The sequence below is a fragment of the Spea bombifrons genome, chromosome 11 (assembly GCF_027358695.1).
Source record: "Spea bombifrons isolate aSpeBom1 chromosome 11, aSpeBom1.2.pri, whole genome shotgun sequence".
NCBI lineage: Eukaryota > Metazoa > Chordata > Amphibia > Anura > Pelobatidae > Spea > Spea bombifrons.
Genome location: NC_071097.1, coordinates 1609212 through 1622434, shown reverse-complemented (window position 1 = coordinate 1622434; position 13223 = coordinate 1609212). Strand labels below are relative to the sequence as shown.

Genomic DNA, 13223 nt, shown 5'->3' with positions numbered 1-13223 from the left:
TACTTCTTGATTTTGAAATATGCAGTAATATTAAAAATAATGTAAAAAAATAAAAAAAAATTAAAAAAAAACAATTCTGGTGGAAACAATATAAATTTTATTAAGGAAATGTTATACAAAGACTTTTGTGGACCAAAAAAAAAAACAACAAACATTAACCTTGGAGGTCCTCATGGACAGAAGTTTTTTTTAATTGGCCTAAGAAGTGCACTTTTATTTTAGGGGTGTGGTTAGAGGCGTGGCTAGGGTCCAAGCCGGTGTGTGACGTTTAACCCCAAAGTATCTCAAGCCACTTCTTATTAAAATAATAATAATAATAATAAAAAATGAAAACATTGCTTAGATTTCTGGCACAAATACTACGAAAAAAAAAAAAACAGAGAATTTGGAAATACCAAAAAAAACAACTATTTATTAATTTCCGACGAAATGTGTGTTGAGAAAATATTCCAGCAAAGAAGTGATTTCATTCGTGGCAACAGAATCCAGCAGAACGACTGCGTAACATTCACAATAATAAAAAGTTAGTAGCACGTCTTTAAAAATAAAAAAAAATGGAAAAAATTAAACAAAAAACAGGCATAACATTCATAACGATGTAAAAGAAATTGTACTTGAGAACAGGTGCGCATGAGAGTGTTTTTTTGTGTATATACAAAGCCTATCTACTTCCCAAACCTAACATTAAAAAGAGATATTGCACCGAGAAAAAAAAAACGCAGGTAAGAAAATTTGGTGGCCATCGAAAAAGATGGCGGCCCAACTGGCGTGACTACGTTTAGTCATTTCCTCCACAGAGCTTCAGCAGAGTTTTCCTGTAGTCTCCGGACGTGTCCCCCTGTAATGAAAATAGAGTTCGTTAACCAATGGCTTATGTCCTAAACGCCCACGAACCACTCGATTATTCAAAAAGAAGGGAGACATGTTGGTCAACGGTGAGCCAACATCATCATGTTCAACTGGACTCCTCAAGAGGAGGCGAGGAGACCAAGAACTAGTAAAGCTGACCAACTCTACTTCCAACTCACTAATGATAAGCATCTCACCAGCGCTCAACGGCAACTCAACAACTAACTCAAGACTCGAAATTCCACACCCAACAGCAGTGAAGGTTAGATCACTCAAGTTGAAGCTTGAGAAGATCAAAGAGTTGAGTTGGGTCGTGGTCCAGTTGGAAGACGAGTTGACTTTGGGTACGTAAAAGCCAACGTTAGACAAATACTTTCTCTTTGAAGAGGTCTTTGACCTGGTAGCCTTCTTGACTTAAATATGGGCATGGCTGCTGGCAAGTTGGTCATAGACCTCGGAGGTCAGGGTTTGCCCCATGGCAGTCCAAATCCCACCAACTAAATAGAATTAAGAAGGTTCTTTCCAAGTCCCAAAACAACCAAGAGATGCTGGAGACACGCGGCCACCGACTCTCTTAAAGGTCATTCCTTACCGTGATGTCCGTGTACAGGGATTTGCCATAGAGCCTCTTGTACTCCAAGCGGATGTCCAGCAGGTCCACCTCACTGCGGGACACCATGATGCGGATAAGAGTCTTGTCTTTTGTCCCGGCGCCCTATAAAATAGAAGAATTTCAAAGTTCATGATCCTTGACATAGTTTAGGAGTTCATCCCACCCCCCTGAGAGGCATCCGTCCCCAACTCACCTTCATTGCTTTGTGGAGACGCTCGGCGAAGAACGCGGGAGTGTTTTTAAGGCACTTTACTAGAAAAAGAAAAGAAAAAAAATATTCAGTGTACATAATATCTTGGTAAGTTTGGGAAATTTGGGGTTACATAATGAAAAACAACCGTTCAAACCGGTAAAATGATGAGGTCTACAAAAGAAATCATATTTTTTTTCAAAAAAGGCAGAAAAGTAACAAAATCAATACAATTATTTACAAAAAAAAATTAAAAAAAATTAAAATTCCTTCCCCGTCCTGACCAAAAATGGAAATCTGATTTTATATATTTGTTATATAAATACAGAACATTTATATTAAGAAAATCCAAAAACTATTTTTTGTATTTAATGATATATAATAAATAATGATTTCTTTAAGATAAATTACGAGACCTCAATTTTTACGGTCAGAGAAGTTGTGATTTTTAATTTTTTTTTTTAAAAAAGGTGAGGAATTTTCTCAACCAGACCTCAAAATATCCTTTTGAAACAAAGAATGTCCACAATACGGCACAAAAACGCACACAGTGACCAGGTCAGATGGTTCCGATGAGGTCAACCAAGAAGGACCCATTGAGCCATCTTTGTCGATAACAAGACATCTTAAATAGCAAACAATTCCCCAAAATAAACTAAAGGGCATGCCAAAAACAAACAAAACACCACACCAGACGCCCCATGCATGGTAAGAATGGACAGAGACGTAGAATGGAACGTTGTAGGACCATGAAACTTGGTGGAATTGGTGATCTATCAATTACCAGATGTCTTCTTCTGATGGCATAAAAGAAACCGCGCCAAGAGGGGGGGAAAAATATTATTGTTAGAAGTTGGGACAATAGTGCGAGGTCTAAATAAAATGTTCCGCAATGTATAGACGGAAAGGAACTGCTCAAGAACCTGGTAGGACCAGGTTGTGGCCATCAGAAAGACCATTTCCATGGCTGGGCAGGTGACGCGGACAACCAAGATGGCTATTAAAAACGAGGCGTGGATCTGCTGAGAAGACCCAACATGGTATGACCACGACGGAGGTTTGGACAGAAAGCGTCACAAAAAAAAATTAAGATCTCTCCAATCAACCCAAAAATAAAATAAGTTACCGAGATTTTTTTTGGGGGGGGGTTATTGGTTTAGGCAAATTTCCCCAAGCCTACAAAGGGCTGATCGTTCCTTGAAGTACTCACCCACGGCAAGCATTCCTCTCTCCAAGTCGCCGGACATTTCCCGACAGATGCTTTTCTCGAGGTCCCGTTTGCAAATTCTCTGGTATTCAGAAAACACTGGGGTGGAAAAAAAAAAAAGAAACCCCAAACCACATAAGACTGAATGTTTGATCCAAATAACACCTTTAAAGAAATTCCAGGCCCCTAGGGCAGGATTACGATGTATTTGTTAAGGGGCGCTTCACGTTACCTGCATGAAGATGGGTCCTGCTGCGGGAGCACAGAATGGCGTTGAATTTGGATTCATCTGTCCCCAGGCGGTTTTCTCCAGCCGCGTACAGCTCCTGCACAACACATGCATTAAACATTAACGCAACAAGAAGGGCAGAGAGTTTATAGAACATTGCAGAATATTCAGACGCAGTGAGGTTCCCCCAAAAACATAGAGGAGCAGATCGTCGGTTTTCATTTGTTTGACCCCCTAGTTGATGCTGCATCTGGTAGTAGGATACCCTACGATAGCAGGGCAACCTCCAATACGGGATATGATAAGCGCTGTGTAGATTGTTGGCGGTATATAAAAGATAATAATAATATTCATAGCTGGAAAGCATGGTGGCCACGGATTGGAATTGCATGGTCATCGTGGCTCCTACAAAGAGTCTGTTTCTACAGATCATCCATGGTTGGGTGTTATAAAGGACTTGGATTCACAGCTCTGGTATGCTGAAACCCATCAGGGCTGCCTTCTCTTTATCACCTGAGCTTCTCAAACTAAAGTGTGTCACCCAAAGGAGGACTTCTCCCCGATGCATGCTGGGAGGTCTTCTTCTCACTCACCTGTACATCACGTTGAACGAGGCTCATGTCCACGTTGGTGCTCTCATCCCGGTTTCCCTGTGAGAATAGTAGATATGGGTAAATTAGTCTATCTATCAATCTTCTCCAGAAATGCTAGAGAAGTGGTCTTCTTGAGTTTGGCCAAACAATTTGGAGAGTGCAGAATCCCCGGGTTCTTCTCACATTTATACATTGGGCAAAAAAAAATATTAAGGTGTCCTACCCCCTGAGGCCAATCGGAGAATTTCTGTGTCCGATGGCCAATGTAGACTTCTTGAAGACATACCAAACCGAAGCTCGAAAACGAGCGGGAAAAGGAGAGGAACTTACCTGAGACAGAGAAATCAACAGCCTTTGGAAGTGTCCAGAGGTATCGCTCTTAATCGCTTGCTCCAAGGTCTTCTTAAACTCTACAGGGCAAGCAACATTTTTAATACGGAGACCATATCGAGAAGAACCTTGATCAAACCATTGGACATGAAAAGATCTGAGCGTTAAATAAAGATCTGAGCGTTAAATTTATTGATAAAGCATACCTGTTTTGAACAATCGGTTTATTTCTTGTATTTCTGCGTTGGTTCGAGAGGCCAAGATCTCAATGAGACATTCTTCATCTGTGCCAGCTCCCTGCGTCAAAAAAGTAAGATTTGGCCTTAAAAGATTGTTGGTTTTGCTTTAATATTGATGGGTTTGGGGCTTAAAACTCCAATAGGTTTAGCTGCATCTCAGAAAGCGGATAAGAAGAGCGACCAGAAGAAGAAGAAGAAAAAAAATTAACAGACTTCCTTGTATTCTCAGCCAATGAAAAGGTAGCTAGCATTCAAAATTTGGTCAACGGGCGGCCTGGCTCGGTGGTCAACGGGCGGCCTGGCTCGGTGGTCAACGGGCGGCCTGGCTCGGTGGTCAACGGGCGGCCTGGCTCGGTGGTCAACGGGCGGCCTGGCTCGGTGGTCAACGGGCGGCCTGGCTTCGTGGTCAACGGGGGGGGTCTGGCTCGGTGGTCAACGGGGGGGTCTGGCTCGGTGGTCAACGGGCACCTAAGTTGGTGTATACTCACCTTAATGGCGTCATTGATTTCATGAACATCGTATAAACATGGTGGTTTCATCATCGCAAGGATTGTCTTCTCAAAGTTTCCGGACAGTTCAGACTTTAAATCCTTGATTAAGTCCTATTAAGAAACGTATAAAAATAATACAGAATTAAATTTATAGAAGGAAACATGATTTCCTCCAGAACATCCCAGATAGTCCAAGAAGGCCCTCTTCCCTTTGGATTAGTTTAGAACATTCTTCTTCTAACTAAGACCTCGTCTATGGTTTTGCATCATGGCTGAGATAGCAGATCCTACTCTACAAAATGTCACTTAATTTAGATGGAGTTGAGGTTGATGCCTTCTAATGGCAGACTAGATGGGCCAAATGGTTCTCGTCTGCCATCAAAGCCTATTTTTCTATGAGGACAACATATTTTAGGTCAAATAAGCTCTCGGGACCTTTGTGCTCTCTTTCTCAGATGGAGCAACTGAACAGGACTGGTCTACAGATCACCGCTGCCTTGTTCTTACCTTTCCATAGGCGGTTTTGAAGGACAGGCTGATTTGTTGCCTCTGTTTGCTGGAGCGGCTGCCCAGACATTCGATAATAGCTTGTTCATCCGTTCCTGGGGTAAAAAGGCAAGAAATGGAACATTTATATATTATATTATTCGTAATTTGTACTCTCGCCCATAGGGATAACGATACGGGATCTGCCGGCCCTCTATAAATAAAATGTAATTAAAAAAAAACAAAAAAAAAAAACATCTTACCAAATCCTTTCATCGCTTTCCTCAGTACTTCCGCGTCTCTTAGTGGATCAAAGTTTGGCGCATCTACAATCGTACCCCTTTTGCCAACCTAAACACAATTTCGTTTGTTAGATGAATTAACCATATTTTTTCCATTTTTTATTGTGTTAAATAAAAAAAAAAAACATCTAAAAAGACATACAAAAAAAACAAAAAAAAAACTAAAACCTTACATCAAAGAGCGATATAAAATTTCTAGTGACATGATATGGAAAATGTAATTGTTTTGGACCAACCATGGTAGCTGAAATGGTAACTGATGGAATATAAAAGATCAGGGCCTTCAAAGAGCTGCACTATGCTCAAAGTTGAGCTTCCTTGGGGGTTCCTCAAGTTTCTTTTCAAAGACTAACAACGGCTTAGTTGCCCTGGAAAACGCACGGGGGGGGGGGTTTAGCTGTTGAAACACAAAATCCCAAATTGAAATGTCCCCACGTTACCATCACTGGAGGAATGGTAGGCATCCCTGAAGGCGGTGCCCCTGGAGTTGGGTAGGATGGCATGGAAGGGTTCACTGCTTGGCCTGGAGGATAGTTTGGCATGGGTTGCTGGCCTGGATAGTTCATCGGAGGCTGTCCAGGCATTGGCATGGGTGGTTGACCAGGAGTCGGCATGGGTGGTTGACCAGGAGTCGGCATGGGTTGACCTGGTAGTGGGGCTCCTGGGTATCCAGGGTTATATCCCGGCATTCCTTGTTGTTGGCCTCCACCTGGAGGAGGGTACATTCCGTAGGGAGTGCCTTGAGGCTGCCCAGGCTGTTGTGGGGCTCCATATCCACCCCCGACAGGTGGATACCCACCACTGCCACCCGGTGGATACCCACCACTGCCACCGGGTGGATACCCACCACTGCCACCCGGTGGATACCCACCACTGCCACCTGGTGGATACATTCCTTGTTGCGGGTTCATCCCTCCGAATCCAGCCGGGAAAGTTGGCCCAGGCTTGAGAAATCAAAATAAAGAAGAAAAAAAATGGTAATTTCATCATTGTTTTCGAAAAAAAAATTCAATCCTTACAACAATATTCATTGGCCCTAAATTATACCTTCAAACTAGCGGGCAAATTGCGGACCACCAAAAAACATTATACTGGATCTCCTCCAAATACGACTGGGGAAAACTAAAGTTTTTTTTTTCCAAACAAACTCCTCCCCCTTGCCCCCCCCAAATAATTCCTGGTACCCCTTGGCATTCTCCTCCGGTGAGAAGTCCCTTCGATCAGCCCTTACCGTGAACTGCTGGGCGTTGAACTGCTGGGCGAAGCCCGCCACGTCCAGGCCAATTGGCGGTGGGTTCCCTGGAGCCCCCCACGGGTTATTACCTGGGGGATATATAACAGAATACAGCAATTATCAACTCGCTAAACAAGAGGGTGGAGAACGGCAATTACCAAAAGCACCGCATTCCGGCGAAAACCACAAAACATCAGAATTAGAACCAAAAGTAGGATTTACCGGTCGGAACAGGGGGGAAGCCGCTCATCGGGGGATATCCTGGATAATTCATGGTTTAACGGTGATGCACAAGTTACCGCGGGTCCTGAAAATGATAAACAGAGACGTTACATCAGAATTCCGGGGGGGGTGAGATATATATAGTTACGCTGCCTGTATGAATGGGTTAAAACTGGAAGACTCCGCAGGAGTCTATTGAGATAGACCACTTAGAAGGCATTTCTATACACATTATGGGGGCTTTTAGGGCTGTAGAACCCTGCGATCCCCTCAAACATTCTGACCTCCTAGAAAAGAGGGGCATCTGGGGAGGAGAGAGGGACTAGACAAGCTGAACAGGGAGACTCAGCAGGTATATATTTCCATGGATTTCCGTACAGCTATCACGGTTCCACATAAGCTTCCTGGCTTTGTTTCTGGAGAGGTAATAACAGCGAGAGTGCAGAGCGTGAATAGGAGGGACGCCTCCCCTTGGGCAGCGATCGGCGCAGAGGTTCGCTCCCACTCACACGGGAACCTGGCCGATAATCAAATATGCATTACCTGGCCAACCCAGCAACAAACAACTCAGCATCTCATGGATGCACCTGGGAACCGGTAGGGTTTGTCCCCGGCCTCAAGGTTTTCACCCCAAGTCTCAGGGTGAATGGGCAGATTCTCCACGTCATAGAGTCTGTGTGACGGGAGTAGTAAAGGGTTAATACTTAGGGAGTCTCAGGAGGGTAAGCAAATGCTTCCATGTAGTGGTAGGTAGGATTGGCTCTGGAGCAACCAGGGGCTACAAGGATGATGACAAGAGGCTTCTCAACCTTATATGTTCACCAAGTAGCATCTCTAAGAGGGCCTTCAAGTACCCAAGAACCTACATAAATTACAGGGGCAAGAAGGCCAACCAAAAAAACCCACAACCCAAGGAATTTAATGTCCATGTGCCTTGAGAGGTCCAGACTGACAGGGGGGAAAAAAAAAAAAATTCTAGTGTACTGGACCAGCCCCCTGTCTCAGAACGTGGCACGTTATGTCCGAGTTGGGTGAAGAAACTTCTAAAGATCTTCTAATAAGCAAAGGAGGTCCTTAGTGACAGATTCTTAAGGTTTGCCTGCTTATCATTCACTATTGACCTCTGTCCTACAGTAACCCAATGAAGAACGATGGTCTACAAACTGCCTCTGCAGAAGACACCTCAAGAACATAGAGGGAACCTTCAACAAGGTGGCCCGGGCAAGGTTTTTATCCATCTATACAATTTATATGGTCCAGAAGACTCAACCCCAACTTGAAACGTTGATGGAACATCTCCAGAAGACTCAACCTCCCACCCTCGAAAGGTTGATGGAACATCTCCAGAAAAACTCAACCTCCCCTCCTTGAAACATTGAAGGAACATCTCCAGAAAACTCAACCTCCCACCCTCGAAAGGTTGATGGAACATCTCCAGAAAACTCAACCTCCCCTCCTTGAAACATTGAAGGAACATCTCCAGAAAACTCAACCTCCCCTCCTTGAAACATTGAAGGAACATCTCCAGAAAACTCAACCTCCCCTCCTTGAAACATTGAAGGAACATCTCCAGAAAACTCAACCTCCCCTCCTTGAAACATTGAAGGAACATCTCCAGAAAACTCAACCTCCCCTCCTTGAAACATTGAAGGAACATCTCCAGAAAACTCAACCTCCCCTCCTTGAAACATTGAAGGAACATCTCCAGAAAACTCAACCTCCCCTCCTTGAAACATTGAAGGAACATCTCCAGAAGGCTCAACCCCAACTTGAAATGTTGAAGGAACTTTCCAAGTGCTTCCGTTAGCAATCGGAAGACAGATAGTGGAGTCGCTTCTCATATTGTAACATTGTCTGTAATTACGGGCGTGGAGATAAACAAATAGTCCGTATTTAATGGTTAAGGTGTGGAGCTCTACGAAGGGGGCGGAGGAGGCAATTAGGGACTTTAGACTGCAGTCTCTGTAGATACACAGATAAGAGTCACTGTCTCTTTGTAAGAAATGCCAGTCCTAGCTCAGCATACCTGCCAAGTGTCTCTGTTTGGACTGTCCAGTCCCTCTTTCCTCCCCCGATGCCCCCCCTCTTTTCCAGGAGGTCGGAATGTTTGCTGGGTATGAGGGGATCGCAGGGTTCTACGGCCCTAAAAGCCCCGATAATGTGCATAGAAACAGCAGGGAAGGGGTTAATAAATAAAACGGTGTCAGTGCTGTCTAAATATAGATCAGATTCAAAGCATGATTTACTCCAAGGGACAGCTGGTATCTTAGTAACACGCAGATAACACGTCAAGCAAAAAAACAAATACACGCTAAAGAGCCAGCCCTGCAGAACATGGAACAAACATAGAATCTGCCAGCAGATCGGCCCCATCCGGCCCCTCTGGTCCGCCCGTTCCTCCTTAATCAGTCGTCGGTCTCGTTTTAGATTCAGGAGCCATATGCCTACCCCATGCATTTTTTAGGCTGTACCACCTCTGCTGGGTGGCTGTTCCAGTTATCCACCACCCTCTCAGTAACATCCGGGCGGGAAAAAAACCAAAACCTCTCTCAATGGCTATTTGAAGTATTTTTTTATTATTATTATTTATTGTGTTATATATAGCACCACCACATTCCGTAGCGCTGTACAACGAGCGCCTCCGATGTCGCCCCGGCTTGTGTTGTTACCATAAACAAGGGTAACTGTTGCATAATAAACACCGCCACGCTACGGCCCGTAACATTCAGGAACTCGGTAGATCCTTCTAAACCCGACCGGGAAGACCAGCTGGGTTGGTATTCAAAACAAACCTACAATTCCTGTTCAAAAAAAAAAATCCCCTCGCTGTATTAGCTTCTACCACTTCTGCCGGGAGGCAGTTCCCGTTATCTACCACCCTCTTCATAAAACTAAAAAGTTTGATTGGGGTTAGCGGCGGGACGTTTTGCGTTACTTTCCCTTTAAGAGAGATTCCCGCGGCTGCTAACAAGATGGTTTTTTTTATTTATTTATTTTTTTTAGAAGCGGGGGATGGGAGGTATTTCTTCAGTAGATTAACCCCGCCCCTCGGCAGAGAGAAAGTAACAGCGGAATTCTCTAAGACGAGACGGTTAGAACAGAGGTAACACCCCCCCAACACACAAAAAAAGGGGCAAACGGTTGTATACAACGTGAATATTGCGGAAATGCGGGGAAAAAAATATAAAAATGTAAAAAAAAATCTCCAAAATTACAAAACAGTGCAACTTTAAAAAAAAATAAAAAAAAATAAAATAATTATATATATATATAATGAAAATGTGTTAGAATCAAATAAAAAATAAAAAAAAATATATATATTTTTTAAAAGAGAGTGGAAAAAAACAATAACTAGTTATATATATATATTTTTTTTTTTTTTTTTTGTCGAGTGTTAATATGTTAGAATTAAATATACATTTTTAAAGATGTAGAAATGTTTTGAATTTAACCTAAATTTTTTTTTTTAAATAAAGTGAGTGAGCTTTAAATAAAAAAAAATAATAATAAAAATAAATAAAAGTGGAAATGTGTTAAAATGAGAGAAATATTTTGTAAGCGAGTAGAATTTACCAGAAAAAAAAATAAAAAAATGACATGGGTTTTCAGGCCCGGCGTGCGCATGCATGCCTTAAAGCGACACTCCTATGTAAATTGGGCAGGAGCCCCCCCCCCTTTTCTGGTCTGGATTGGTAGAGCCGGAAAGACTGGAATTTACAAATTAACAGAAAGTGCGTTAATCTTCTTCATTAACCCTTTCTGCTCTAAGAAGAAACTCAAAAAATAGCAATTACCGAGGACTGGGGGGAAAAAAATTTGGGATATTTTTTTTTTTTTTTTTTTTTTTTTTAAACAAGGAATACAAATTTTAAACTGATGAAATTCTCAATTTTTTTAGTTTTTCAATTGAAAGAAAGGAAATCCGGTCAAATTCTGTACCAAGGACTAAAACCCAGAATTCCTTCTCCGTTTACCATGCAGGCCTGGTTGGGATCCTCCTGCGGGCCCAAACAGGAAGTTGTACCCAACTTCCTGTTCTGTCCCCGCAATAGACTGCGGAGGGGTCTCTAGCGCCGGGTCCCTCCGTAGCGCTATTATCACAGATACCTCAGGGCGAGGCAGGGGTCTAAACCATGAGCCCCCTCCGAGACGCTTCAAATATTAACCTTTTAATAGCCCATCGTGAAGTACTGACCCCCCCCTAATGTGTTACCCCAATGGCTCTAGTACCGGTCGTCATGGAAACCATTATTTAAAGAAGCATTTAATGGAGTCACCTGCATTCAAGCGGGGATATCAACCATAACATACTGGGGGGGTGGGGCAAACGCACCAATAGGGGGTAACAGAGGGGGAGGGACTTATATTAATTAATTAAATAATTGGACAAATGAATAGCGTTACGAGAATCCGGAATTATCTGGAAATCTCGTTTTCTGTATATTTTTCACATCATTATTTTATGGCTTCGGAAAAAAACTCGGTAAATAAATCATTAAGGAGCGCTATTGAATGTTACCATGGTAACCAACACCATATTAATCCCCCCCCCCATATAGCATAGAGCTAGATTGTAAACTCCTCGCCTTCCCATTCTGCCAGTCTAAATGATGATGTCATCGACTACTTGTTTGGACCCTTTGTACGGCGCCACGGGGTGCGACGGCGCTATATAAGCGAATAAATGACGCAGGTTTAACCCTTTGCTAACCTCAGAAGGTTAACGGCTCACGGGGAGGGGGGGTCATGAAGAGGAATATTCATGGATAGCATGAGGTTATACTAAAAAAAAGTCTTGGTTGCTATGGTGATTGCACAAAAATTGCAGGAGTAGTACCTGGTATTCACCCGGCTCCTCCGCCAGCTGACAGCGCAGGGGGGTAGCTGTCATTAAGGGGTATAATGGACCCTCTGTCAGCGTCCCGGCCTGGGCTATATTTAGAGGATTAACCGGCAAGGGAGGGTCTTGGCCTGGAATTACCTTCCTCTCGGGGAGGAAAAAATACTCGGGTGAGGTCACAATGCCACCATTTTACAGCTCGGCTCCTCCCAGCATGCCCCGCTACATAAACTATTTACATACGAGGGCCACGGAGGTGCGTATACAGGTGCTCCCTTCACTGTATTAGCCTCTACCACTTCTGCTGGGACGCTGCGCCACTCATCCACCACCCTACGACATTTCGAAACAGACAGACCAAAAACTCAGGACTGTGTCCGAAACACGGGACAGCGGGCAGGTTTTAGAATTCCAAGACCGCCCAATAGCGAAGAACACAAGCTTTCCGCATGAAAGCCAAACATTAGGGGTTTATTCACTAAACTGGGACAGGAGAGGGGGGTAGTTATTGTGAATTTCTAACCCCGGGGGGGGGGGAATAGGGCTGCCTCTGCATAACGTGTATTAGGATCAAATGCTCTGACTCGCCGCTTAGTGAATAAACCCCGCCGTGACGTGCTTAGAGCGGTGTGCCAGGTAACATATACCCCCCCCCCAGATTGACGGGGTCAGAGTTACCCCCACCCAGTTTACAAACAAGTTACAGTAATTAACGACAAATTGCAACATTTCCGCAACTGTCTGCAAAACGCCCTCCCGCCCCTTAACGAGGCTGCTTTTAAACCTCTACCACCTCTGCCAGGTGGTTGTTCCACTTATCTACCACCCTCTCAGTAAAGTAAAACCTTCCCTGCCAAACCTTTCAACCTCTGGTTTTAGACTAGGACCTCTTGTACTCAAGCAAGCCCCCCTTCTACCACCCCTGCCGGGAGGCTGTTCCCTGCAATCTTAGCGGGAAAGCCCCACTCAATGATTTTCCGCTGTTAGAAGACGGTTACCTTCAGCGGTCTCGGCTCTGTCCTCGCTGGGAGCTCTCGGCTTGTGTTCCTGGTCTGAGGCTGGGGCTGCCGTCTCTGCAGAAGGAGTGGTTATTGCTGCTGTCTTAAAAAACCACAGAGGTCCCCGCCTCACAGGGCAAACACAGCAGAGCTAGGGGCATGGCCAGTGCGTGAAAGCAGAGGTGTGAGTGTGAGTGAGTGCCTTCCTCATGGAAAGTGTGAGCAATCTTAACCCATGGTGTACACATGAAAGGGTTAAAAAAAAACCTTTGCCTACAGGGCAAGATCCAGAAAAAAATAAGGTCTTTTAATGCAAGTTTGTGGGGGGGGGGCATTTGTTTTCTATGATATAAAGCTGGGGTGTCATTTATTTACCCCAGTAAGGGGGGGGTAATAAGGA

At 43.9% G+C, this 13223-nt stretch overlaps 1 protein-coding gene across 1 annotated transcript; it reads right to left on the bottom strand.

Annotated features, from left to right (window-relative positions):
* Window positions 1-403: 403 nt before the first annotated feature.
* On the bottom strand, window positions 404-12980 carry ANXA11 (annexin A11). The gene is made up of 15 exons (XM_053450462.1): window positions 12824-12980; window positions 6986-7070; window positions 6761-6852; window positions 5970-6473; window positions 5491-5578; window positions 5249-5343; window positions 4739-4852; window positions 4218-4308; window positions 4012-4091; window positions 3682-3738; window positions 3092-3185; window positions 2863-2958; window positions 1656-1714; window positions 1442-1564; window positions 404-838 (listed from the first exon to the last, which is right to left on the bottom strand). Exons 2-15 carry the CDS (start codon window positions 7035-7037, stop codon window positions 779-781), a joined length of 1605 nt encoding a protein of 534 aa, XP_053306437.1. The 5' UTR covers window positions 7038-7070; window positions 12824-12980; the 3' UTR covers window positions 404-778.
* Window positions 12981-13223: the final 243 nt, after the last annotated feature.

Bases quoted from the DNA above. Each gene is read 5' to 3' on its own strand.
- ANXA11 (XM_053450462.1), bottom strand. From the start codon at position 7,037: ATGAATTATCCAGGATATCCCCCGATGAGCGGCTTCCCCCCTGTTCCG. The intron at 5,344-5,490 runs GTAAGATGTTTT...TTTTTACCCCAG, and splicing joins GAAAGCGATGAAAGGATTTG to GAACGGATGAACAAGCTATT. The intron at 4,853-5,248 runs GTAAGAACAAGG...GTTTCTTAATAG, and splicing joins TCAAAACCGCCTATGGAAAG to GACTTAATCAAGGATTTAAA.